Source organism: Onychomys torridus, chromosome 2 (assembly GCF_903995425.1).
Source record: "Onychomys torridus chromosome 2, mOncTor1.1, whole genome shotgun sequence".
NCBI classification, from domain to species: domain Eukaryota; kingdom Metazoa; phylum Chordata; class Mammalia; order Rodentia; family Cricetidae; genus Onychomys; species Onychomys torridus.
In genome coordinates this window covers 103,627,080-103,654,662 of record NC_050444.1, presented here as the reverse complement: position 1 = coordinate 103,654,662, position 27,583 = coordinate 103,627,080, and the positions used below count along the sequence as shown (strand labels likewise).

The 27,583-nt window shown below is 39.3% G+C and overlaps 1 protein-coding gene across 4 annotated transcripts in view; it reads right to left on the bottom strand.

Moving 5' to 3' along the window:
- The window catches only part of Adamtsl1 (ADAMTS like 1), a 392,521-nt gene that overhangs the window by 224,201 nt on the left and 140,737 nt on the right, over window positions 1-27,583 (bottom strand). For all 4 annotated transcript variants that reach the window (XM_036178884.1, XM_036178887.1, XM_036178883.1 and 1 more), the window contains exons 5-7: window positions 20,323-20,449; window positions 5,332-5,406; window positions 1,675-1,832 (exon numbers count right to left, since the gene is read on the bottom strand). In XM_036178884.1, the coding sequence (XP_036034777.1) occupies window positions 1,675-1,832; window positions 5,332-5,406; window positions 20,323-20,449 (360 nt within the window). The remainder of the gene's footprint in view (window positions 1-1,674; window positions 1,833-5,331; window positions 5,407-20,322; window positions 20,450-27,583) is intronic.

Here is a 27,583-nt window from a genome sequence, read left to right as displayed (position 1 = left end):
TGGGTAGAGAATGTGAATTATTAAAAGTGAAGGAGGAAGGTTGGGGAAGAACAGTGGTTAACAAGTATGAGCAAGCCACAATGTCACATGTATAAGTGAAACACATTAGTTTTGAATAATAACTAAATGTAATTATTAAAAACATTTTAAAAGATGGAGATAATTAACAAAAAGAATATGACAATGTGGGTTTCTGAGCCTACTTAAGTTCAATCTTGAATATACAGACCTCACTGTGCTTGTAAAGTATCCAAGGGGTGATGGACACATAATAACTAGTTGGAAGGAAAGTGCTAGATGATGCTATGAACTATCCAAAGATGCATAGTATTTCTGGAACTCATTCTATCCTTTCAGCATGTATACTAACTGTTGTAAGGCCACCAGAGAAATGATTATTCTATATATGGTCTATTTAGCAGTACTCTATGGGCTTCAAAGAATCAATATATTACTTAGTCTTTACTAGATGAACTACTATAGGTTATGTCTAATAGTTTGTAGCTTCTTGTTCATATTCATGTGGCTTGCATCTGGCCTGGATTAAAAAGAGCTACCACACAGATGCAGATAGAGGACAGTGTTCTGGAACCCTTCTTCCATACAACCTTACTGCCTATCACATTTTCCTCCATGCATTCTTACTTCCAGCTGCCATGGGGTCACCAAATCCTTGCTTAAATCAAATGTCCTCTGGCTCCAGGTCTCATGATGAAAAAATTTATGGAGTCTTGGACACATTACAAGTTTTACAGCTTTACAGCTGAAACCCTTCAGGTCCTCCTGACCTACTAAAGAAAAAAAATGTTTTATTTTATTGTGATTCCCAAGTGTTCTCCCAGTGTGTGCATTTTTCCAATAGAATGTCCTGTTGCTTCCAGCAATGTGTTTCATATTACCTTGAAGAGCAGGACAGCGCTGATAGAAGGAAGTCAGTCAATCTTCTTGCCAGCGCAAGAGAAAACAGAATTTGCCATTGGAAGCATGAGTAGTTGGTTAGATCTTCAAGTTATCAGTTTGCATTTCTCTCTTAATGGGGATACCTTATGTTAGTTAACAAGTTTACCCTAATTATTTGGAAATGATTTATAGGCTGAGTGGCGGGGGTGCATGCCTTTAATTCCAGCACTCGGGAGGAGGCAGAGACAGGCAGATCTCTGCAAGTTTGAGGCCAGCCTGGTCTACAGAGAAAGGTCCAGGACAGACATCAAAACTACAAAGAGAAACCCTGTCTCAACAAGCCAAAAAAAAAAAAACAAAAAAACAAAACCCAAAACCAAAAAGACGAAAAATAAAAAGAAAGAAATGATTTATATTTTCCAACTAGTGATAGATAATATTGGCTATATATATGAGGCCATTTAATTAACAATATATTTAAAAATACTCATTGAAAACATCCTATGTTCTTATGAAGTCCAAGATGTAGCTAACAAAACTCCTGAATTAGACATTTCCTAGGTAACAAATGGTTATATGTATATACATACATACATACATACATACATGTTTATATAATTACCTAATTATTTCTTTCTTTCTTTCTATCTATCTATCTATCTATCTATCTATCTATCTATCTATCTATCTATTATCTATAATCTCTTTCTTTTTGCAATTATAAGTGCCTTGTGTTTGGGTGTGGATTATTATTAAAATACCAAACAGGTTTACCTTGATGATGAAATCTGCTGTCAGTGGCCCAGCCATCCTCAGTATCTCTTTGTCTGGAAATTTCTGGAAGTCCACTGTAGAATTGTCCACAAGGAAAGTGCCTGTAGAGCTCAAACTGTTTTCACCTTTAGACCCCTGGAGCGTCTTGGTTTCCAGATCTATATAATTAAATGCAAGAAGAGGAGAGGCAGGTATGCCTGGGCTACCACAGAATACATGCAAGCACATTTTGTGGAATTAAAACTCATGCTACTTAAGAGAGGAACATTATTTTTTATAGCCAACACTACTGAAATTGTAATATAAATAAGATATATAAGCGTGGCTATGTCATATGGAAGATTATATTGCAAATGAAATTATTTTAAAAAGTCACTATCCAAGAATCCATGGCTCCCTGTCAAAATACTCTTTGACTTTCCAATACCTTATCGGAGTATCCCACTTTATTGTAACCCAATTCCTTTGGCTTACTCACGTCTCATACAAATCTATCTGATGTCTGTTCTGGTTGCCTTCAGCCCAGTAATACCCTCCAGTTTTCTTTTTGCTCATTGATGTAGGTCCAAGTACATCCATGTTTTGCCTAGGCATCCGTGTGATCTCTTGCTTGTGCACTAACCTAAATCCCTTTATACTTTCTGTTGCTTACTGCACACATGTTGTTGCTCAACTGAATAAAACAACAGTGGCTTAAAGACAGGTGCTATCCATTGAGTCCCTTCTCTTTTGACAACCACTTTTGATAACTATTTTTAGTCACATATGTGATATTGTATAAATGCCTAGGCCGAAAGAAATGGATCCTAGAGAATTCAAGTCTGAAATTATTCAATGACACAGTCTATGAGGCATCTTTTGTTGTAGCAAATTAGAGCATGCTGAAGATGATTGTAGTTGTGATTATATATGCATTTATATATAATTGCAAATGAAATTATTGTGGTAAGTATTAACACATATATCACAATATATTTTGGTAATATATATGCACTATGTCATATAAGCACAAGCAGGATGATTTGGGTGCAGGGAAGGAACTATCAAAAGTGGAGGAGAGCTGAGTTCTTTACTGAATATATATTGAGAGAACTAAGTTGTGATTGAGAAGTTATTTAGACTAACTGTAGCCTGTATGAAGAAAGACAGAGGGACTTAGGCAAATTATTTCCAGAAGAAATAGCACAAGAATCATTTTTTTTTCTGCCAACTGTTCTTCAGTAGAAAGATATGTGAGGCTCTGTGTCTTTCACCTCAGCTTTAATCATGGCTCCCTTCTTCTGTATTACAGAGTGGGCTTTTGAGTTAAAAACACACGTAACGCCTTTGCAGGTGCTAGAGGCTAGGGGTGTAGCCTAGTTCTGAGCACTCAGTTCTGCTGAGAGGCCTTCCCTGCTGTCTTTCTCAAGATCCATCTGGTTCAAGATGAGCTGGTGTGGCGCTGCTTTGGCCTGCAATAGTTGAGGCTAGCCCTATTATTAAGGGAAAACATCCATAGGAGACATGGGGCATCATTTACCAGCCCCCCCCATCATTTTGTTGAAATAACTAAAAAAATTAAAAAAGAAATAAAACAAATTCTTCTAAAATATCTTTTGAAATTAAAGTATAATTACATAATTTCTCCCCTCCAACCTTTCCTATGTTCCTCCGCCCCTTGCTCTCGAGTTCACTGCCTCCATTTCTTTAATTGTTTTACATGTATCTATATACATCACTACAACTTGCTCTGTCTATATAATGTTACTTGTATGTGTGTGAATTCAGGGCTGACCACTTGGTATTACCTACTTATACAGTGTAAGCAGCATGTTCACTTGGGAAAAGGAGATCTCATATTGCATTGTCATTCATGAATATCACTTACAGCTTACCTAGCCATTCTTGAGGACAATTCAATAAAATACAGCGAATTCTTTTGTTTTTGTGCATCTTGTGCATGCATTGTGTGTGCATGTGAATGTCTCTGTGTGTAGAGGACAGATACTGACATTGGGTGTCTTCCCTGATTACTCTGCATCTTAGTTTCTTGAGACAGGGTCTCTCACTGGAATTGGGGCTCACTCATTGGGCTACACTGGCAGGCTAATAGGCTCTGGGGACCAGCCTGTCTCTGCCTCCAGTGCTGGGATTGCAGACACACACTGCTCTCTTATCTGGCTTTTCACATGGGTGTTGGGGGATCTGAACTAAGATCCTCATACTTGCAAAGCAAACGTCTTACTAACTGAGTCATCTTCCTTAGACCCCCAATTTTTCAGCTCCTTAAAAATCACAAAACTAGGAAATACAGGAGACTATCATATTTATATATATAAATAAAATATTTTGCTTTAAATATTTCTTTGGCAATATCAAGTCATTTCCCTGTGTGGCGATGATCTCAGCCTGGCTATTTTATTTCATTCTCTGTCACTGCTCACAAAAATTCTATTTTGGAGTATGGTTGTTATAATAGCAGTTAGCGGTGTCCTGTTCTTAAGAGGCTAAGCCAATCATTTGGGAGGTATAAAGCGCACACATATGTTATCTTTTGACATGTGAACACTGGACTTTATGGGGTGGTTCAGGATTGGGAAGGAACTCGGGTCCATATAAGAATGACTTATCAGTGCTTTCTTGTTTTGTCTAAACTGTACCTCACTCATGCCTGACTTCACATGACCTTTCCAACTTCACCTCTTCGATTAAATGTGCTTGTTTTTAGGAAGACTTAGTAGGAAATTATTAATTTTTACAGGCTCTGGCCTATCTTCCTCTTGTTTACCAGATTATAACGATCTTTATAGTCTAATTGCCAGGAAATAATCCTTGCTACTTAACTGATTTCATGGGCATGTGTGTGGAAGAGGAGGGGCAAAGACCAGAACTGACTGAGAATTTCAGAAGTGAGTAGAGTGGAGGGGACCACAGTGCTGACGGGAATTAACTGAAGGAGCCTTTCAGTGAGGGCAAACTTCAGAGGAAATGGTATCACATGCCCCTTTGTCTTTATTAGAGACCAACATTTTCTGGTTGTAATTTACAGTTCTCTATCTAAATAGCACTAAACCGCAAGGAAGAAGATGTGGCTGTGTTTCACTGCCTTGGAATGACTGAGGATCAGTTCTTATAGACAAACCCTATGTGGACACAGCTACCCTTTTATCTTGAAGGCTTTGTTATCATTTAATCCCAAATCCTACCATATATCTTCAAGATATGAGGGTTCTGAACTAAGACACAGAATTAATTTTTCTGCAAAGGTTTGTTTTAAATGTCACAGTTCGTTTGTTATTCTACGTATTTGTGGATTGATGAAGTAAAGATTTAAAATATGGAAGGAAAAGAATGGAGAAGAAATGAATTTTAGAAGGAGGAAAAGGAAAAAGGTAAGAGTGACTATAGAGAGGAAAGACAGAGATGTAACAGTCACAAAGGTTTGGTGACTCAGTCACCTGCACAGCCGGCACCTTCTATTGTGTATATTTCAGGGTGACTACACAGCCTTCTCCCATCTCATCAGGCAGCCAGTTATAAGCAGAAGGCATTCAAGGGGTCACACCACACTACAGTGTAGGGGAGGTTGGTTCTCTTGCATTTCCATTCCTTCTGGAACAAATTAACAATAAAAGCTAAAATCTCCAGGCCCTCAAGGAAAACAGTGGCTCTACTTACACAAATGATCTGGCCCCTTTAAGACAAGGCGGATGTGTCTGCTTCCATAAGGAATGGCAACCACGGTGTCATCCACTAGAGAGAAACAGAACAAAACTTTAAAAGCACATAATCTGACACAAAATTACTGATTGTCTCCCATACAAAGGCAGAGACAATAAATTAAAAATTTTTTCTTTTAGTGTTTGAAATGTGAAGCCAATGTTTGAGAATCAAAATGTGTACTTTCTCCAAAATAAAACATATCAAAGAAGCTAGTTGCTGCTTAGCTTAGGGAGAATTAGACCTCTTAAAGGAAATATGTTTTTTAAGATTTGTTTTAATTATGTGTGTGTGTGTGTGTGTGTGTGTGTGTGTGTGTGTGTGTCTGTCTGTCTGTCTGTCTGTCTGTCTGTCTGTTTCCAGGTGGGTATACGTGCACATGTGAGTACAATTGCCTGTGGAGACTGGAAGAGGGTGGCAGGTCCCCTAGAGCCACTGGGAGCCACCTGATGTGGCTGCTGAAAACTGAACTTCAGTGCTCTGTGAAAGCAGTATGTTCTTTGAATTATTAAGCCATGTTTTTAGCCCCACCCTCCCAAAATGTTGATTTAAAAATGGATTTTTAAGGAAACCTTTTTGATTTTAAAATGCCGTCACATTTCCCTGGATTACAGAATTTGCACTGGATTAGAACTAAAAATAAGCCCTAGTGTTCAAAGGATGATAGTTTTATCAGAATTTGTATCTCTCTCTGTTAGAGCATCTTGGCTAAATGGGGCAGAGTAGGAAGGGGAAAATACATTTGTGTGCTCTGAACCCTCAAAACCCTTCCTTCCTATTCCCGACTATAAAGTACCTTCATTTTTAATGAAATATTGTGGAAGTCTGTAAATGATGATCTAATGTATCTCCACATTTACCATCTCTGTTTTGGAATACCTTTAAAAATCTGGCTGAATCAAAGATTATTTTACCATGGATTACCCTATCTAAAATTGAGCATACATTCATGAGACACACACATTAAAAAACAAACAAACAAACAAACAAACAAACAAACAAACAAAAACAGGGAGGCTGGAGAGAGGGCTCAGTGATTTAGAGCTCTTGCTGCTCTTCTAGAGGACCTGGGTTCAGTTCCCAGCACCCACATCAGGTGGCTCACAACCACCTGTAACTCCAGCTCTGGGGAATCAGATGTCTCTAGCCTCCTCAGGTATCTGCACTCACATGTACATACTCATGTGTAGTGGGTAGCCATCCTAGCATTGGCCTGGAAGTTCCAACTCCCACTGAGGCTTCGGTAATAGTCACGCCCACAAGGCAGTGTGGAGGAAGGAAGCGGAAGACCAAGGATCGAGAGCAGGGCTCTCAGTTGGTTCTGGGACCCTGGACGCTGGAGGTGGACCAAGCAGAGTTCTCCAGAGAACACCACCAGACTGCGCCATACCTTTGCCAGACCCTACAACCTACCCCTTCATTTGTAAGTTACACCACAAAATAAACCTCCCTTTTAACTACGTGGAGTGGCCTTAATAATTTCACCAATACTCATGTGCATAAACATACACCTAGATATAATTCAAAATAAAAATACATCCTAGAAAAGTAATTGGGGGTAGATTCCATCCACCCTGTTGACATCACGGGCATTATCATTGGAGACCCCGTCTCTGCCTTATGTTGGCTGCAGGCTCGCTCTCACTTCAACGACTGCCTTACCCATGACTGGTGACATGCCCAAGATTTCAGGATGCAGAAATGGAATCATCCCCAGAAGCATGGCGACTAAAGCAAGGCCAAGTGGACAGAACAGCACTTGACAGATGAAAAAGGCAAGTTCTTTACAATGAGCCATTATATCCAGAAATTACGAGCTTATGTCCGTTCCTCCTTGTGTTTCTAACATTAGACATCGTCACAGTACTGGCATAATTAGGTTTACATGAAAGATTCCCAGTGGAGGTTAGTTCAGATAGTGAGCCACAGGAGTTACCTAATGAGTCTCGGTCTATAGGCTTCTAAAAGAAGGCAACATCTAATACTGTCATACATGGATATAAATAGCAGATACAGATACAGATATGTTGCCTGGAACATAGTAGGCATTCAATACATTTATTTTCCTCCTTTTAGTCCAAGACTTCTTAAGAATTGGGGCAGTGAGGCTGAGAGATAGCTCAGTGGTTAAGAACACTGGTTGCTTTTCCAGAGGCCCTGGGTTCGATTACCAGCACCCGCATGGCAGCTCACAACTGTCTCTAACTTCAGTTTCAACACCTTCTTCTGCTTTCCACAGGCACCAGGCACATGTAGGGCGGAAAGATTTTTATCTGTGTACCATCAAACACTGCAGGTTCCCTAGTATATAACCTGCTGATTGAGGAGGGTGAATCGAGGGTCTTCAATCCTGCCCTGAAGAGGTTCCACTTATTGAGGCTGTTAAATACTCTGCTTACATTATAAATGCATTGCTGTTTTTAACTCCATGCACTGTAGAATAAAAGGCTGCATTTCTCAGAGCTGGGACTCCGTGGTACAGAAAGCAAACTGAGTAAGGGGAAAAAACAGAAGAGGAACACAGGGATATCAAGGCTGGGCCTCCAGAGCCTAAGTTTCAAAATGACATGCATTTTGAGAATTGCAAAAGAAATTCGAAGAAGTTGAAACAATGAGATTTCTAGAAATAGCAAGTCTTTGTTTATCCATAGGTCAAATGAAGTCCAAGCGGAAGTGAAGCTTTCTGTTTGGCACCGCTCTGCTCAGCTGCAGTCTTCTGACCCCCCACAGCCCATGGGCTCAGCTCCTCCTTGTTAGGAGTAACTCACATTCCACATGCTGAGGCAGTAACACCACCCTTTGGCTGATGCACTAAAGTGTGTATGCTCCAGGGAGAAGAGTAGGGAGAAAGGCAGAAGAAGGCTGCAGAGGGTCTGAGGCAAGATGAGGAAAGCCCACCAAATAAGAGGGAAGAAATATCTCTTGACACCTTTCTGCCTGTGCCTAGTTGAAGAGGAAAATAGGTTAACACAGGCACCAGAGTAGTGGGCAGAACACACCACAGAGGTTGGAGGAACTGCAGTCTGTTCTTGTGTTGTGAGAAGATGGCCCCAGCAGTCACCAGGAATCAGTCAAATCATTATTTTGTTCTACAAAGTTTATGAGTTATATGTCACACTTTATGTGAGAGAGTAAGGAATCAAACAAATGAATAAACCATTAGCCCCAAAGATGGGTCCTGAAAAAATGGCTTTAGGGAAAAATAGGGAACCTTGTTGACTATACCCTATTCAGGGAAATTCTCAAAGCCCTTTTTATTAGTTTCTATTAGTTCCTTAGAAACCCCAAGTCAAAGAAACCATTTCCTTCTGTTTAGCTCAGGGTATGTTCAACATGTGCATTATAAGAATTGTTAATGGCATCTGATGTATGTCAGAACATAACTTAGGAAATAGGCTCCCGATGTGATAATCCTAAGTGGTCAGCCTGAACATGTGTATATACAGGCAATGCTAGTTGGACTCAGTATTTTGTGTACATAGTCTATAATGATCCTATAATAATTATAGAAGAAGAAGAAGTCATTGAATTGGAGCAGGGATAGTGGGAAGAACATGGGAAGAGTCATGGGGTGGGAAATGGAGGCATGAAATGATATGGACACAGTTTTACTCATGCATGAAATTCTCAACTATTAAAATATAAAAAAGGAAACATGAAAAATTAAATTTAATTTCTGCATGTTGATAGGAAAAGCTAAGTTGATTTAGGGTGGGTTAGAGGATTCTTCTAGTTCGCATCATGGTTATGCACAGAGATGTTTAAGAAGTTCCAAGATATGATGCACTGTGATGCCTGCTTCCTGAGTGACTAGTGTAATTGGTGTGGTTGGTGGGGCCACATCTCTCACCAAGTCACACATTCCTCGAAATGTCCTCTGCTACAAAGGCACACTGTTTCTTGATCCACTGCATCTGTCCTGATCTATTCTGGCTTTGTTGACAGAACCGTGATGCCAGTCTTTGGGACATATTCTAGGTTACTAAACAATATTTTAAGAGAGATTAGATAACATATTTCTGTATTAAATGGACAGGCTCTTCATGGGAATCATGAATTCTGTCATTTCACATACCTGGGTGGCAACCAACATTCCACAAGCCAGTTGTTACTGAGGAATGTACTTCAAAGATTTATCTGAAAATTTCATAGTGTGGCAGACACTTTCTTCACTTTTCTATATAGAGCATTTTGAATGAAGTTTTAAATTCTGTCAGTGTCCTGAACTGATGAATTAGAGAAAGGTGAAACAATAATACTCTGAAAACACAGGTTTCTTATTCTGATGTTTGAGTTCATCTTAGCTTTAGATCTGCTGTTACGTTCACATTTTACAGGAATCTTCTCTAGGGATAATACTTGATCTTATTTCTTTAATGAAAGGATGATTGTTGTTAACACAAAAAGTCTGCCAATATTGAGGAGGTTTTGATGGTGTATTTTAAATCTTTATCTCAATTTTGGTGCTTTAAAAACATATCCAATAAAACAGAAGAGGCTTAATATTTAAGCCTTTCAACCTTCTATCCCACCCAAGTTTATCGGTAATTGCATAATGAAAGATATATGCTGGGCAGGCCAAGTAACACTCTCTCCATTATCAACTGGAAAATTTTATCTTTTAAAGGATCTGGGCCAAAAACTGTAGTGCTATCCAAAATTACTTTTATTCAGAATAAGCTCTATTGTTAAAAGATTCTATTTCATTGATTATAAGAGGAACACATGTTCATATTTTATATTAGGATATATTGCACAATGGTGTCTTGAGTCCTTTGTTATGCAGGCAGTAATCCTGCTTCATCCCTCTTCAGCTGTATAGATAGATGCCAACATCACAATTGCATTGCACGACTGTATAACATTCTAAAAAATTACAAAATATCATATTAAAAAACTATCTGGCATACTTGTAAAATGAATGTCAGAAGTGTAGAAGAAAATTCCACAGCAATAGTAGAACACACTCATTAATCCCTGGGAAATGACCTTAAAGACTGCTAGGTAATGAGAATTGAAGGTCCACACAACATCCCCATAATTTTAGAGTCAAAGCTATTTGGTTCTACATCAGCTGTTGACAACCTGTGGGGTCACATATCAGATCTCCTGCATATCGGATAGTTACACTGTTGTTCATAATGGTAGCAAAATTACAGCTATGAAGTAGCAATGAAATAATTTTATGGTTGGAGGTCACCACAACATGAGGAACTGTATTAAAGGGTCATGACATTAGGAAGGTTGGGAAGCACTATTCTACATAATTGCAAAGATGAATGAAGCACCCAGCCAAGAAGAAACAGGGACCAGTTTTAACATCATGTCTAAAATAACCAAAAAGTTGGACAACACTGTATAAAACCATGCTGTTTAAGACACTGGATCTCAGGTAGAGAAGGGTAGCAATTCCTAAGAGCAGGGAAGCAAAGCAGGTATACCTAGTATTTCATGGTCTTACTTCCTTGAATGGATTTCCTGGCTGTGCCTTTGAGAGTGGGAACTATGGAAGAAGTTGACAGAGTCTCTGAGTTCAGAAGATAAATCTAAGAGGTCAAGCAATGGAAGCAGTTAGAATTCTTGAAAAAAATGTACCAGAAAGGAGAGAGCTAGAGAGAGAGATGGAGGGAGGGAGGGAGGGAGGGAGGGAGGGAGGGAGGGAGGGAGGGAGGGAGAGAGAGAGAGAGAGAGAGAGAGAGAGAGAGAGAGAGAGAGAGAGAGAGAAACACTTTGAAGACCTAAGGTGGTCCTGAAGCATATGTATCTTATGCATCAAAATGAGGACATTGTCTTAGCTTGGGAAACAATAACACAAAGAATTATGAATATTCTGCAATCACACAGGGCTGAGAAGAATGTCTTATCCCACTAGACAGACTTGAAGACATCATAATTCATGGAACATTGAGTACTTAGAAGGGTCTTGCTTGTAGAATGGTACAATTAACTCTAGACCAAGCATGGCTTTGCTCCCACCTACCAAATTGTAAGACTCAAAAAGATCACATTGAGTTCAAGTAACTTAACTGCTCCCAGAACAAAGCTTAAGCATATTTATAGGAATACAAAAATATCTCATACCCAACAAAGTAAAATCTGCAATGACTGGCATCCAGTCAAAAATTACCAGACATGTAAAGAACTCAAAAATATAGCCCAACTGAAGTGAAAAACCCATCAATCAAAACACAGAATGGACATTAAAATAGTCACTATAACTGTATTCCATATGTTCAGAAAGTTAAGTACTGAAAAAAAAACTTCATCCCCATAAGATTTCACTGGTGTATGCTACCATGTATTTAAAGAAGAAATAAATAAATATTAATAATAAATATCAATTCCATATATTTTTCCAGAAAATAACATACAAGGGAACATTTCCAAACTTCTTATAGGAGGCTAGCATTAGAAAAATATCCAAACCAATCATAGACAGTACCCTACCCCCAAATACAGACTAGCGTATTTCATTAAAAAGGTATACAAATTTCCAATAAATTTTAGCAAATCAATTATCAATCTATGGAGGGAGTAGCTATGACTAAGAAGAGTTTATCTTTGGACCAGTTTATCCCAGTTTGCTAACAAGAACATGGAGGTTCTGTTCTAGGAATGCAGGGCTGGCTCTTTATCAGAAAACCAATTAATGCAATTGTCACATGAAAAGGCTAGAAGAGAAGCTATATGATCATATCAAGTGAGACACAAAGAACTTTGATCAAATTTGATATCCATTCATGATAACAACTCTCAGAAGAGTGTGTGTAGGGTGTGTGTGTGTGTGTGTGTGTGTGTGTGTGTGTGTGTGTGTGTGAGAGAGAGAGAGAGAGAGAGAGAGAGAGAGAGAGAGAGAGAGAGAATTTTGGCAATTTAAAGAAGAGTCCTTGTCAAACAAACAAACAAACAAACAAACCCTTCAGCTCTTGTGACACTCAGTAGTGAGAAATCAAATACTTCCTCCTTAAGAATGAGAATGAGAAGGATACCCACTCACTCCCTAATCAGATGCCCTGACCAAAGAAGGGCCAAAAATATTTGGCCCAAAATTTTAAAATGATGAAGAAAAATAATCCTTATCAGTAAACAAGATGATTATCTATGTAGAAAATCCCAGCATTTACTAAAACTCATAGGGCCAGCAAGTGAATTTAGCTGGACAGCAAAACACATAGCAAACATAATAAATAACTGATTCTGTTTGCATAAACTGAAATATGTAATTAGAGAGGTAAGTAAGAAATATAGTACCATTTGTAATTGATGAAAAATAAAAAAGCTATAAACCTAAAAGCCATAGGACTTGTATGCTGAGAACTAGTACGGACTGATGAAGAAATTGAAGAAGGCCTAATTAGTGAAGAGACATGAGGTCCTAACAGGTCAAATGACTTAATATACTGAAGTTGCCAAGTACTCCCTCTCTACTAAATCAATCTGAAAAATTAACACACTTCTAGTCAAAGTCCTCGGGAGAATGTTTGTAGATATGGACAGGAAGACTATAAAACTTATATGGAAAGGCTAAGAGCCAGAATAGAAAACTCAAAGTGACTCTCAAAAGAAGAAGAATTAAAAAGAATAAGAAAGATCACATTCCTGATTTGGGAGCCTACTGTAGAAGTACCACAACCAAGACCAATGAGGCATCCTGATAGTGCAGAATCAAGAAATTAAATTGAATTGGGGTTCTCCCATCTTCCAAAATTACTCTAGCTGTGTGTGTCAAGTTGACACAGAAACTGGCTAGCAGAGTTATCCAGTCTGAAATGGTCAGCCCTAAATGCACATACATATGAGCTAGTAAGTGGAATAAGTGGACTCAGAAGATTTTGTGTGTGTGTGTGTGTGTGTGTGTGTGTGTGTGTGTGTAAAAATAGTGATAATCAACGAAGAAGAGGTCATAAATTTGGCATAGGAGGAGTTGGAGGGGAGAGTTGGTGGAGTAGAAATAATGTAAATACAATACTAATAATATGAAGCTCTCATTCATTATTTTTGAAGACTATTATACATGTGTTAGTAGGAGGTTCTGTGTACCCAGAAAAGAAAAAGGTCAGAGCAGTCTGTGTTAGAGAGGATGCAGAGCAAAGGGAACACTCCTTCACTGTTGGTGGGAGTACAAACTTGTACAACCACTATGGAAATCTCTATGGCGGTTTCTTAGTAAATTGGGAATCAATCTACCTCAAGACCCAGCCATACCACTTTTGGACTATAGAACTAAACAGACAATTTTCAACAGAGGAAGTTCAAATGGCTGAAAGACATTTAAGGAATTGCTCAACATCTCTAATTGTCTGGGAAATGCAAATCAAAACGACTCTGAGATACCACCTTACACCTGTCAGAATGGCTAAGATCAAAAACACTGAAGACAGGTTATGCTGGAGAGGATGTGGAGCAAGGGGAATTCTCCTCCACTGCTGGTGGGAATGCAAGCTTCTGTAATCACTTTGGAAATCAATATGGCACTTTCTTAGAAAATTGGGAATCCATATCCCCAAGACCCAGCTATACCACTCTTGGGCATATACCCAAGGAATGCTCAATCATACCACAAGGGCATTTGCTCAGCTATGTTCATATTAGCATTGTTTGTAATAGCCAGAACCTGGAAACAACCTAGATGCCCTTCAAATGAAGAATGGATAAAGAAAATGTGGTACATATACACAATGGAGTACTACTCAGCAGAGAAAAACAATGACATCATGAGGTTTGCAGGCAAATGGATGGATGTAGAAAAAAATCATCCTGAGTGAGGTAACCCAGACTCAGAAGGACAAACGTGGTATGTACTCACTCATAGGAGGACACTAGATGTAAAACAAAGATGACTAGACTGCTACTCACAACTCCAGGGAGGCTACCTAGAAAACAGGACCCTAAGAAAGACACAAGGATTGCCCAATGACAGAGAAATGGATGAGATCTACATGAACAACCTAGATGTGAGTGAGGGTAATGAAGGGCAAGATTCAAGGGAAAGAGCTTAGGGGAGCAGGAGATCCCAGCTGGATCAAGAACAGAAAGGGAGAACAAGGAATAACAGACCATGATAAATGAAGACCACATGAGAACAGGAAGAAACAAAGTGCTAGAGAGGTCCCCAGAAATCCACAAAGATACCTCCACTGTAGACTACTGGCAATGGTCGAGAGAAAGCCTGAACTGACCTAGTCTGGTGATCGGATGGCCAAACACCCTAACTGGTGTGCTAGAACTCTCATCCAATAACTGATGGAAGTAGATGCAGAGATCCACGGCCAGGCCCCAGGTAGAGCTCCAGGAGTCCAGTTGGCAAGAAAGAGGAGGGACTATAAGAGTGTGAATTGTTGAGACCAAGATTGGAAAAAGCACAGAGACAAATAGCCAAACTAATGGAAACACATGAATTATGAACCAAAAGCTGTGGATCCCCCAATTGGATCAGGCCCTCTGGATAAGTGAGACAACTGAGTAGCTTGAACTGTTTGGGAGGCATCCAGGCAGTGGACCCAGACCTATCCTTAGTGCATGAGCTGGCTGTTTGAATCTGGGGCATATTTGGGGACACTTTGCTCAGCCTGGAAGGAGGGGACTGGACCTGCCTGGACTGAATCTACCAGGTTGAGCTGAATCCCCAGGGGAGTCTTTGCCCTGGAGGAGATGGGGATGGAGGGGAGGGGCTGGGGGAAGGTGGGGGGGGCAGAGGGGGGTGGTGGGAGGGGAAGGACAGGGGAGGGAGGGGGAGGACAGGGGAACCCATGGCTGATACATAAAATTAAAACATAAATATAATAAAAAAAGAAAAGAAAATTTTTTTTAAAAATTCCTAAAGAAATTTAAAAAGAGCTCAGTTCTGAGAAAAAAGTTTTGTTTTAGTTTTACTTATCAATTTACTTCAGTTGCATTTTGTTTTTTCATGTATACAAAAGCACATGATTAAACATGTTTAAATGTAAAACACATCTTTCTAAAATGAAGGATGAAGTGAAAACCGGGAGTGATCAGAAAGTTGCGTCCTAATCTTAGTTTAAAGGACAGCTTCTTTCTGTGAAATAATGGAACACATCTCAGTCAATGGTGTCCTAGATCCTTAGAAATACAGTAGACCTAGAACTGGGCCTTTCTTATCCTATCCGTAGATACTGTTCAAGCCATCATTACCTCTGGCCCAGCCTCCTGCAATAGTGTCCAGACTTCATCTCTTACTTCCAAAGTCATCCCATCTCTATCCTCTGCTCCTGTCAAGCCATTCTGTTCCAAATCCCCTAAGGTTCCTTATCTCATTCAGACTAAGATCCAAACTACTTTAAAACTCTCCACACTGCCCCTGGCATTCTTCACCCCTCTGCCTTCCTGCGTTCAACATTTCTGTAGCCTTTTTGAAATTCTTCATTGTCCCTCATGGAATTTGTCACCAGAGTACTTACTTGGGGACCGTTGTATTTGTCCTTCTTTCTGCTTGTAATTCTCTTCTCTGTTGTGATGCCAAATAATTGACTTTTGTTAATATCATGACCTCCTTTCACCTCTATCAAGTATCAAGTTTTTTATCAGTAAGTCCTTTTCTTACTAACCTATTAAAAATTTCAACTTCTCCAGCCTTTGGCTGGCAGCTCATCCATGTCCTATGTTCTTCCCCTTCCCTGATTAATGTTTCCCATCTCTCCTAGTACCCAATGGCACACATACATTTTATTTGTTTATCTGTTTGTCTAAGGGTTCCTCATACTAGTATGTAAGTCTCATGGAGAAATAAGTTTTTGCCTGTTTTGTTCTTCGCTGTACTTCCACTGCTGGGAACTGGTCATCAGTGCATAGCCTGTGTCTTCTAAATGCCTGCTGTTGAATGAGAAATAGACATCTTTGAAGGGATTATGAGTACAACCTGAAGTAGTCATATACTATGTGAATGTTTTGTTACCACTTTTCTTTAGAAAATTCTTCTATATTTTATACTCAGGAGGCCCCGTGTTTTATTATAAACATACTTCACCTCAAAAATTTGAGCCAGACTGAAGGTCCAGGAATATGCTAACCTGCAGCCATTGTAAGTCAGCATATGTCACAGTCTGAGAGGCACATCTCTGAGAATTAGGAGCTTCATTTTTATCTTGATATAAATTAGCTTATTTGACCCTTGCTACTCAAGGAGTGTGGTGAGAGAGCTTGAGGATGTCCTGGTGGTTTCAAAACCTGCAGCTACATTAGAAAGTTCTGTAGGCTGGATGCAAATTCATGGCAAACAGGCTGGATCTGGGTCTAAGGGTCTAAGAAGACACATACTACCACACATGTCAATAAGGCTTGTGAGAAAAATGAGCCTTTGCATTTTAAGAATCAAAAGCAAGCTAAAGTTGGCTAATTCTTTTTTTCTGAGTTGTCTGAGGAGGCCAATAATTGAGGAAAAAGGGGGAACTGACTGTTACCACTGAAGTCTTTTCCTATGAAAAAGTGGGCAATTAGAACGTCTTCTGATAAAATGGTGGCTTCCTTTTCATTCACCAGCAACCATTTGATAAGTTAATAAGTTACTCCTATTTTCCTTTTTCATCCTGGAACTTTCTGCAATGGTCTTTCTCCACTCTTTTGTTTTCCCTTTGTTCCCATGAGTTTTGATAACATAAGAAAAAAAACCTTGGATATAAATTTAGAAAGAAAATGAGTTCAGTGTGGGAAATTTGAGTGCTAGGAGTTGGAAGTGAGCATGTGGCTAGCTTATGGCTCCATTTGGCAAGACATGGGGGGAGACCTGGCAGCACTCCTCCAGAGCCTCAGGGGTGGGACATGCTCACCTGGCCAGCACACTGCCTGTTGAGCAGCTAATCACCCTTGCCTGTGGGCTGCCTTGAAGTCTGTAAATACAGGGCAGGAGTTTCTTCTGGGGTGGGGAAAATCTAAGTGAGGCAGCTTGTTCAGCATCTGCTACAGATTGTGGTGAAGGGCACGCTCATGCTGGGCTTTATTGATATAAATCATTTTGTCATGAGGCATCATCAGGGCTAAGGTAAACGAATCAATTGCATTTTGTCATTAGGTATAATCGTCAGGTTATGTATTATATAATATACCCACTGTCGGTCTTGAATGGAGTCCCTTTCACTGAGGTACGTGTTTGCAGAACTGGGGATGACATATGACTCTCAATTTGCCTCAGTTCATTCTTTCAGAGCCTTTCTTCCTATACTGCAGTATCTCAGAGCCTAGGAGTCAGTGAGGGCCCCCAGAAGGAGGGTAAGAAGAATACCTGCAGAACACTGTTCTGCCTCCATGATGGGAACAGGAACATGGAGGCATGATGATAAAGGAAGACCTCTACTAAGACAGGCTTTCAGGAATCACCAGAGAGCAGTTGCTGCATGCATGCCTACCAACTTTTTGGTGCTTAATGGCAATTCCTGCATTTCTGGATAATGGGCACCAATTCAATTATATAACAAATAATTAGAAAGATTTTAATTCTTCATCATTCCCTAGAGAATTCTGTTAAGATTGGCCCTTTAAGTGCATTTTTCCCATAAAACAATTCCACCCAAATTTCAGAGGTTACAAAAGAATGTTGCCTCTGCCCATTTCTGGTTTCTATCATCTGACTTCCTTAATTCTTAGTAATATAAAAAACAGCTACCAACATATATGAGCAACACATATGAGCAAAGAAAACAAACTCTTGCCTGGGTGTGCTATATCAACATCTGAATCATCCCACCCTTCATTTCAGTTGCCAGAGTTCTTAGAAGTTCAGTTTTTTAGAGAATCACATTTCTTTCCTGCCTCCAGGGTAGTAAAAATGAGTGAGCTTCCAAAGTGGGCATCTACAGTTCTTCATGTGCTTAAACATCACTGATCATTCTTCCTGCCTCTCTTCCCAAGAGGCTCTTCCCTTTTGGCAAGGTACCTTTTCATGGCTTCATGGAATTGTTCTGCAGTGCTTTCTAAAATAACTCCGTTTGCCTTTCCTCTTGACCTGCAGGTCCATTTAAAACCATAAACTTGCCACATGTCAACTATTTTCCTCTAACTAGTCAACAAGTAAAGAGAACAAAACCACACTCAATAATTTATTCTCATTTCCCAGGCTGCAGAGACATGAAAACAGATATTGAAAAATGACATACTGAAGGGTTGTAATGAAACATTAGGCCAGGGCCAAAATGGCTCTAGAAACCCATGCCCTTGAGTATAAAGGCCACAATTCTTTCTGCATAGTGGCCTTCACAGAGGAAACTATTATAAAATTCACATGGACATGCGGCTCCATGGTTTATATATTTATGCCTTCTATTTTCACAAGACTCAATTGGGCAGGTACCCTTGGTCTTCTGAGTTGATCCATCTATCTGTTTTATAAATATCTAACCCCAGAGTTAGTTAGTAGTATGATGGGACAGTAGAGGAATGGGTGTTTAGGTACTGGGATCAGACTCTGGGCTCAAATATTAGCTCTTTATGTGTCCTGAGAAAGTCATTCCATCTGGGAAGGTCTCAGTCATGTCCTTTATATCATGAAAATTAAGACTACCTTGTTAATGAGGTTCCTGTAAAGATATGAGGTGATAGTGTGGAGTTTCAAGCACATATATGTGTAGTGGATAGCTCTTCTGTCTATGACCTTAGAGCACTTCCCCCTAGAGATGCAGCAGGTACTGTCCTACCTACCTATGACCTTGAAGTACCTGCCCCTGGGGTGTGGCTTGGAGATACCCCTAAGATAGGAGGCTAACCTATGCTGCTCTTTTCTCTTGCTTGTGGGCTAGATGGCGTGGACCATCTTAGTGACAGAACAGTGTTGAACTGTACCTCAGCTTTCCAGGACCCTGTGACAGTTCTCCTATTCTGTATTTCATGAAAGTGTTTTCTGAATTTATAATAAATCCCTTTTACCCCTTGAATAGACTCCTGTGGATATATCAATACATCTGGCACCCAACATTGGTGGGGGCAAAACAACTTGACCACACAGCTTCCATGACAGGCTTAGGGGCTCAGACCCAGCTGCTATGACAGGCTTACTGACAGGCTACACTGGATCCAGGAAAATCCATAAGCAATCCACTTAGGGATGGACCAGCATCTAAGGGGAAGTACCTGAAATCCCAAACATTCCAACCATTAGATAAGATTAGATAAGATCATCAGATGTTCCTGAGCCTAGCACACACCTATTTTCCTTTTACAGATACCCCTAGACAAATGTCAGCCAATCAGGGTCCTGAACCCTAGAAATCCCCTCACCCCAATCTCTGCTATGATAAAAACACTACCCTGTCTGGGCTTGGGGTTCTCTGCTCTCACCACTGCATCAGACAGAGAGTCCAAGTTCCAAGCTTGAAATAAAGGCTCTTTGCTTTTACATATGGGATTTGGTCTCTGTGCTGGTCTTTTGGGGGTCTCCACAGTCTGGACATAACATACATGTATAATAATCACACATTGCTTGCTGATATAAGGAGATCAAAACACAAAGATCATTAAATAGCTTCACCAAACTTAAATGGCTTCACCAAACTTTGGCCTAATATTAATTCTGAAAGAACCTATTGCCAGCACTGACCTCAGGCCATCTTGTAAATAAGGGCCATGTGACTTTACAGTAGTAGGGGTGAATTTGTTCTTATTTCCCCACTTTTTCTGTGATACTTTTACCAGGCACCTCAGACAACATATCAGACAGGAGCTAGGATGCAGTTGGTATTCCCACTGAGTAGAAAAGCTCAGCTGTCTCTAATGTTCTCTCCCATTGTGCCTCAGAAAGAAAGGGTTCCTCCTTCAGGTTACAACTGGCCATCTGACTTGTTCCACATGAATCCACAAAGCAGGAACATATTCCCTCCAAATTTTCAGGTTCTTCTCTACTTTGGTAGATGTTTTATTCATCAGTTGCAGAGAGGAGCCACAGCTAGTTAAAGGTTGAATAACAAGTCAACAAGTACAACATTGCCCATCTCTGTAGTGTCTTACATTTAGTTGCAGAGAGCTGGGATTTATACTGCCCTCGGACCAGCCGGCAGGTGGACCCATCTCCGTTGCAGACCCCACAGTTATCCTCCTTGACGGTACTTCCCAGCTGATGATCACAGCCAACAATCTAATGAGAAAGAGAAAGGTATAATTCAACAAGGCACCTCCCAATGCAGGGATCTATGGTAAGGCTAATGGCTACCAAATGACACACACACCTCTCATCTCTGAGAGACGTAAGATGTATTTCATTTTAAAGGGACTGAGTTAGTAGACTATGAACCAGGCTAAGGGGGAAATATGTAGTATGGATACAAATGTTTTTATAGTCCAAGTATGTAAGTGAGAGATCATAGAAGACAGAGAATGGGGACTGGGAAGGATAGCAAGAAAGTAAAAATAGATTCTAAACTTCTGATGTTCTAAAACCTTAGTGCAAAAGTAACTCTCAGTGTCAAATAATGATCTTTCTCTCAAATTACAAAATAGACAGATGTGAAGTAACTGCAACTGGAAAAATTTCATCAACAATCTCCAAGTGCTGCATGCTACTTAGAACACAAACCAGAGAAGGGTTTTGCACATTAGGTTCATTACTGTATTTTGAAAAATCGGAAGAGTACTTCAACTGTGGGTTAACATTCCTTTAATGCTGTGATATTAGGTTTTTTCAGTAACATTTCCAGTAACAGGTGTGTGTGTGTGTGTGTGTGTGTGTGTGTGTGTGTGTGTGTGTGTGTTGGGTATTTTGCCTAGGGCACTTGACTAATAAGTGGCCATGTTCTAAATACATTCAGCAAAATATTCATAGTTGGTTCACATCAGGCTTTAATGAAACCGTACCTTTAGCAGGCAGGCAGGCAAACTTCATTGTATCTTTAATATTTTCTCTCCTGTGTTTAAGTTAGAGAAACAAGCCGGATCCATACTGTTGTGGAATATTAGTTTAAGATGTGTTACATTCATTTATGCTGTGAAATATTTGTTTAATGATGTACAGATGTGTTGCATTCTTTTATGTTGCATTGTTTACCTCTGTAAGACTTTGTTACTTTGCCTGCCTAAAACACTTGATTGGTCTAATAAAGAGATGAATAGCAATAGTTAGGCAGGAGAGAAAAATGGGTGGGGCTGGTGGGCAGAGAGAATAAATAGGAGAAATCTAGAGAGAGAAGAGGAACGAGAAAAAGAGAGGAGCATGCCAGGGCCAGCCACCCAGCTACATGGGCAGTCATGGAGTAAGAAGGAAAGAAAGATATATAGAATAAAAATTAAAAAGCCCAGAGGCAAAATGTAGTGAAAGAGAAATTGGAAACTGGATAAAAATAAGCCAAGTTAAGGCCAGGCATTCAAAAGTAAGAATAAGTCTTCCTGTGTTTATTTGGGAGCTGGGTGGTGGACCCCCAAAGAGTAAACAAACAAACAAACAAACAAAAATCTATACCATACTACTCCAGGTTGTGTATCCTGGAATTAAAAATATTTTCAAAGTTCTTCTCTGTAGATGGGCCTCCACATGAATGGATCATGTGTTTACTCACACTTGTATTTTGAGGACAGTGTGGAAGGGAAATTGCAGAAGTACTTACTTAAAAAAAACCACTTAACCATTTAAAAACATTTTTTGAGGATCTGCTAAGGATCAGGTGCTATATGAGGAGCCAAGTTCAGTGCTACAGTTAAGCATGTATGGGACCATTTGCAGGAGACTTCCAGTCTAGCTGGAGGAAAATAGTATCCAATCATTAGGATCCATAAAAGAAAGAGAATAATTATGAAAAACTACAAATATAGATATCAAGTATCCTGAGAGCACAAAACACAGTGACTTTGATGAGAGAAACAGAGAAGATCTGGTTGAGGAAGAATCTTCTCAGCTTAGGAAGGGATGGAGAGCTGGAGTAAAAACCACAAGGGTAAATGTGGCTGTTATATTTACAACATCTCCTTTAGAAATGAGACATTAGACACCAGCTACTTAGACATAAGAAAAACCCAGAGGCAGGAGGAAATGGTCACAAAACTGGGTTTTTTAGTGAAACAGATGCACTTGAGAATGCATGCCACTCAAGGATCATGGTCTCTCTCTCTTCTCTGTGGCTTAGGACTGAGGAAAGACAGGTATAAGTTGACAACATCCTCAGCTATGTAGAAAGACAAGGTGGGCAGTGGGCATGAGAATTTGTGCTCTTAGGCATCTCAAACTTAACTGGATCTACTTCTTAATTTATAGAACTTGCATGTTTCTCAAAAGATTTAAGTTTCTCTGGGGAAATTTTAAAGGACTCTGATGATATCTCTAATGGAACCAGAGGAGGTGATCATTAAAAGTCCTTCCATAATTCTAAAGACTTTTTATGGCTCCAAAACCATGTGAAGAAAAGAACAATTTAGCTTTCTTAGGTCCAAAGTGACAATCATATTAGGAATGGCTAAATAGGAGGTGACATACTTTATGAGTGACTTGGCCAGAGCCCAACTCAGTGCTCTCAGGGTGGGTTTGTAGACCCTAGGATACGAAGCATGTCAGGGCATTGCTTAATTTCAATGCTTTAAACACAAATATCTCCCTGACTCGATTTTTTTTTTTTTACTTTTCCTCTGTATCAATTCCCTTATTAAGATGCCAAAATATTCTAACTCAATTATTTTGAAAATGTGAAACACTTTATCATCAGATAAAATGTTCCTATTTTGTTCCAAGTAGAAAATTGTTTGCAATCATATCAGAATGAGCATTCCTGACATGTGTTAATCTGTTGATTATGAATGACAATTAGATTAATTAAAATTTAAACTATTACTTTCAGATCTGTTACTAATAGAAAAGAAAGTAACTAGGAATGTAGAAATGGGCTAAATAAATAAGCATAATGCCAGAACTTTCTGTGCCTTTGAGCATTTTATACCTTCTGTATTGAACCTTCCTGATTAGTCCTTTACTTGGAGGACTCCTACTGAACCCCCAAATTCTAAATTAAGTATCCTTGGTGCAAAGAAAGACTTTTCTAGAATCTAGTTCCACGCTTTCTCAGCCTTTTCTTTATAGATAATAGAGACTATGGGTTGCACCTGTTATAGATGGTTACATGTTTTCCTAGCAATACTGCTCTAATTTTATTGGGATGGTAATATTTTGAGTTAAAAGGAGGTATTTCTCCTTGTCCATACATCTAAATTGTAATTATTGAAATACAAATGGAAATATAATGTGTCCTGGGAAGACTAAAGAATCTAACTTAGCTTGAAGGACCCTTACTACCCTCTGTCTGCCTTCCTTCTGGTTGCTCTTGTAACCAACCATCTTGAAAAATGAGACAACCTTGAGAATGAAAGTCCATGCTGGGGATGGGACAGCACAGAGGACAGAGCCTAGTTCTGTCCAATGGAAGCTAGGGACTGGTTATATCTTAGCTTCTTTTTTTCTGAGAGAACATATCCCTTCCTATTAGTTTAAACCATTATTATTTTTGGAATTTCTGTTATAGACACCCAACTCAAATGGTTACAGAACTGGTATGGAGCTTGAATGATGAACATACTTGCCTTTATATCACACCGTGGCTAGTTTGAGATCTGTTTTTTTTTTTTTTTTTTTTTTTTTAATCCTGGAGCATAAAACTCCCAGACACCATATAAACAAAAAGTCCAGTGTCAGGTCTGGGTTACCTATTTGTGAGTTGTTGGTCAGTGGGGTCCCACAGGACCTGCTTTAATTACTAGATCCCATTGCCATTGTTCTTGGCTATCCTGTGGAACATAATGTTAAGGTCCTGTTGCTGAAGACACCACATGCCTGAGTCACAAAACATGGACAAATTAAGTTGCCTAAATTTCATAGTGCTAGAAGAGCCTATATATACTACTGGTGGAGAAAAGTCTCAAGCAGTCTTACCCAGGTGTGAACACTGCAAGTTACAATAGTCACCAGTCTAGCAAGATGTGCTCACTGGTACAATAGTGGCAGAGATGTTATGGGAGTAACCAACCACTTTCTGATTGGATGTAAAGCCCACTCTACAAGGTGGAATTCATTGCTGTCATTGTTAACTAGGCCAAATCCCTTGACTGGTTCAGTCATAGGCTCTGGAAGAGAACCTAATACTTTTATTCTGATAAATGGAAATAGTATTATGTATCTTTAGCATGCTATCTGACATTTGAGATGCATAGTGAGTGCTGAGGAAGCAATGAAACACACACAACATTCCAATTACAATGCTGGCTGATTTGCAATTTCAATTCAAGTTAACAGATAGGCAAACTTAGTTTTCCTCTCTTTGCCAAAATGGAAATCATTGATGACAATCATTGTGCCCGGTCGCTCGCTCTCTCTCTCTCTCTCTCTCTCTCTCTCTCTCTCTCTCTCCTTTCTCTTACACACACACAGTCACAAAGTGTGTACATGTATGTATGTTTGTGACTATGTATATGTATCTGTGTGCACAGGAAAAAAAAAGGACGTACTATAAATGATGGGGGCCACCTTTAAACCTCTGTCCTGAAACATGAACAGAAATTACTATAAAGGGCTAGAGTTTATTAAAGACTATTTCCCAAGTGCACCTTTACTCATTATTAGTAAAATGTCACAGAAGGATATGTTCAGGCCACTGAGTTCCCAGACCCACCCCATTTCTGGACAAGACATTAAAATGAGATAATGACCACTCATTATTTTGGCAGCTTCAAGAAATCTTCTGGAAAGGAATGAAAAATCTAGCTGAATATTTTTGCCTTATGTAGCGTCTTCATATTCTGGTACTAAATATCAGATGGAGCAGGGTAACCTCATCACCATCCAAAATGATTGCACAATGTAGCTAAGTTCATCAAATGTTTATCTTGAGTGCTACAAAGTATAAGACATTCTAAAAGCAATGTATAGACAAGCAAAATAGCATCAATAATGCCAAGACAGTATTAATAATAACCTTTTGAATGTTCATAAGCAATTAATAGACCACCATGTTTGGCTTTTACACTTTAAATGCATGATGTTTTGTATGCTTTCTTACATATACATTCATGCATGCAGATATGCAGCCCCTTTATTTATGAGTAGAAAATATGGGCACAACACTACCAATGCTCCTTCATTTCGTAGGACTTGCTAAAGGCAGTAGGGAAGGGGTTCCCTCAAGAATCTACCATAGTCAGCAATCCAGTTGGCTCACTGACTTTCAACACATTTTACAGATTTTAGGCAGCAGGCCTTCAGTGGATGCTGAAAGGGCTTTCTTTCTTCACTTTCTAGAGCTGATAGTAAGGTGGAACACAAGACTGGAATTCTCTAGATGCTGTATTGTATAAAAACATCTTGACTAGACATCACGGAAGAAAACAAATTAAACAAACCAGTCATTTTTATAACATAAATAAATGTAATTCATAAGCAGATGCTATATTCTAGATAAATATTCTTAGATAGGTTCATGCTGGCCCTGTTTCAAATAGTTTCCCATAAAGGCCTAAACTGCAAGCATCAAATACTGAGCCAATGATGTCAAGCTTTTCTTGATCCAACCTATGAGGTAAGATACTGTTAAATCCCTCTATTTTCAGCACTGGGAAAGACAAATATGGAAAACTAAACTGAAAATCTGACCAGAGTGCCTCTGAATTATTTAATTCAGACAAAATTATATGGGGCATAGTATGCTCTTACATATATTACACCTCCTTTCCTAATTACGCTTAGAAGTAGGTGAGGTATAAAATATCCAACCATGTTCTTCAAGATTAAGATCTTTACAATAAGATGTATAGTACATATTTCTGATGTAATATAATAAAAAAAACTTTTAAATGGGTAAATTAAACCACAAGAAAAGCCAAGGTTAGGAAGAATAAATCCAGACACGAGGTAGCTATGTCAGGTGCATACTGTGAACAGATGCAGATTTGCCGCATGGTAAGTAGTGGTAAACTCCGTGTCTGTATTTTAGCTCTTCAGAATAGAAAAGAAGAACAATAGTAAAAATGAAGAAACCTATTGGAGCTCTTCAAAATGTACAGGTGACATGTTCCTTTCATTAGATATAACTAGTGTCTATGTAATGAATGGCTGTAAAACAGATTCAGGAAACCCTCAAAAGACCCAAATCCCAGATGCATATTTTCCCAAGAAACTCTAATGAAGTGTAATGGTTAGAGAATATTGGATACAAGGCCTTTTAAGGTGCCTAAACAAATCATCTAGTTATAAAGCACTGGAACTGTCTGCCCTAATCCCAGGGTAGACACTGGGGCACTTGGAGCTAGGGAAAACTATGGTGCGTGAGCATCTACTTTTCCTGCCCAGACCCATAGCACACATTGCTGAGCAATTGCAGCATTCTTTGCCACTGAGCTTTTATGTGGCCCTAGATGTTTTAAGCCATTATTCTCTAGGAGCCAAATCCAATAGACTATGGTTGTCATATGAGAAGACCAAACTGATTTACCATTCCAGAGCCAGCAAAATGAATTGGCTGCCTCTCCCTCAGAAAATTCTCCACAAATATTATCTTTCCACAAGTATTACTTCTTTTTATATTTGAATGATTTCAAGTACAGCTTATAACACTGAGGTTTAGAAGCTAACTTCCTCAAGATCAAATGGCTGAAAAGTAACGACCTTAAAATTCTGTCTTGTAGAATGCCATGAACCACAGAGAGGTGTCCTGTAAAATATTTATATGGCAATGGTAATGGCCAGGTTGAATATTGTCATCTGGATCACCATAACCAGAGCAACATACATGCATGAATGGATGAATGGATGGTTTCATGTGCAATTTGTGACTTGAAAGCACATGTGGGAAATGAATGAGGTGTCACCCCCAATCTAAAACTGTGGTCCATACCTCCTTACTCCCCACCTCCCCCAACAGCAGCAACAATAACAAATGCTCCATGTCTTACAGTTTATTATGGGAGCCAAATGTTCTTCCTTCATGTTTTTTTTTTTGAGGGGGGTATTTCTAATTAAAGTTTCCAGAATGAGAAAACAGATTCTCTCATAATTCACAGTGGCCTGTGAGCTAGGTTTACTATTTTCAAAACTCTAACAGAAATATGTTTATCTGCAATAAAACCATATAAGGCAACCAAAACACCAGTCACCCCAATTATACAAATAAGATGAAGGCTGATCTTTGCTGTATGTATTTCTTAATTGCAAACTCTGGTCTTCAAGTCATAAAATTGGAAAACAAATTATTACTTAGCACATGTAATGTTTGATGGAAACTTCCAAAACACAGGGTCCACATAGGAA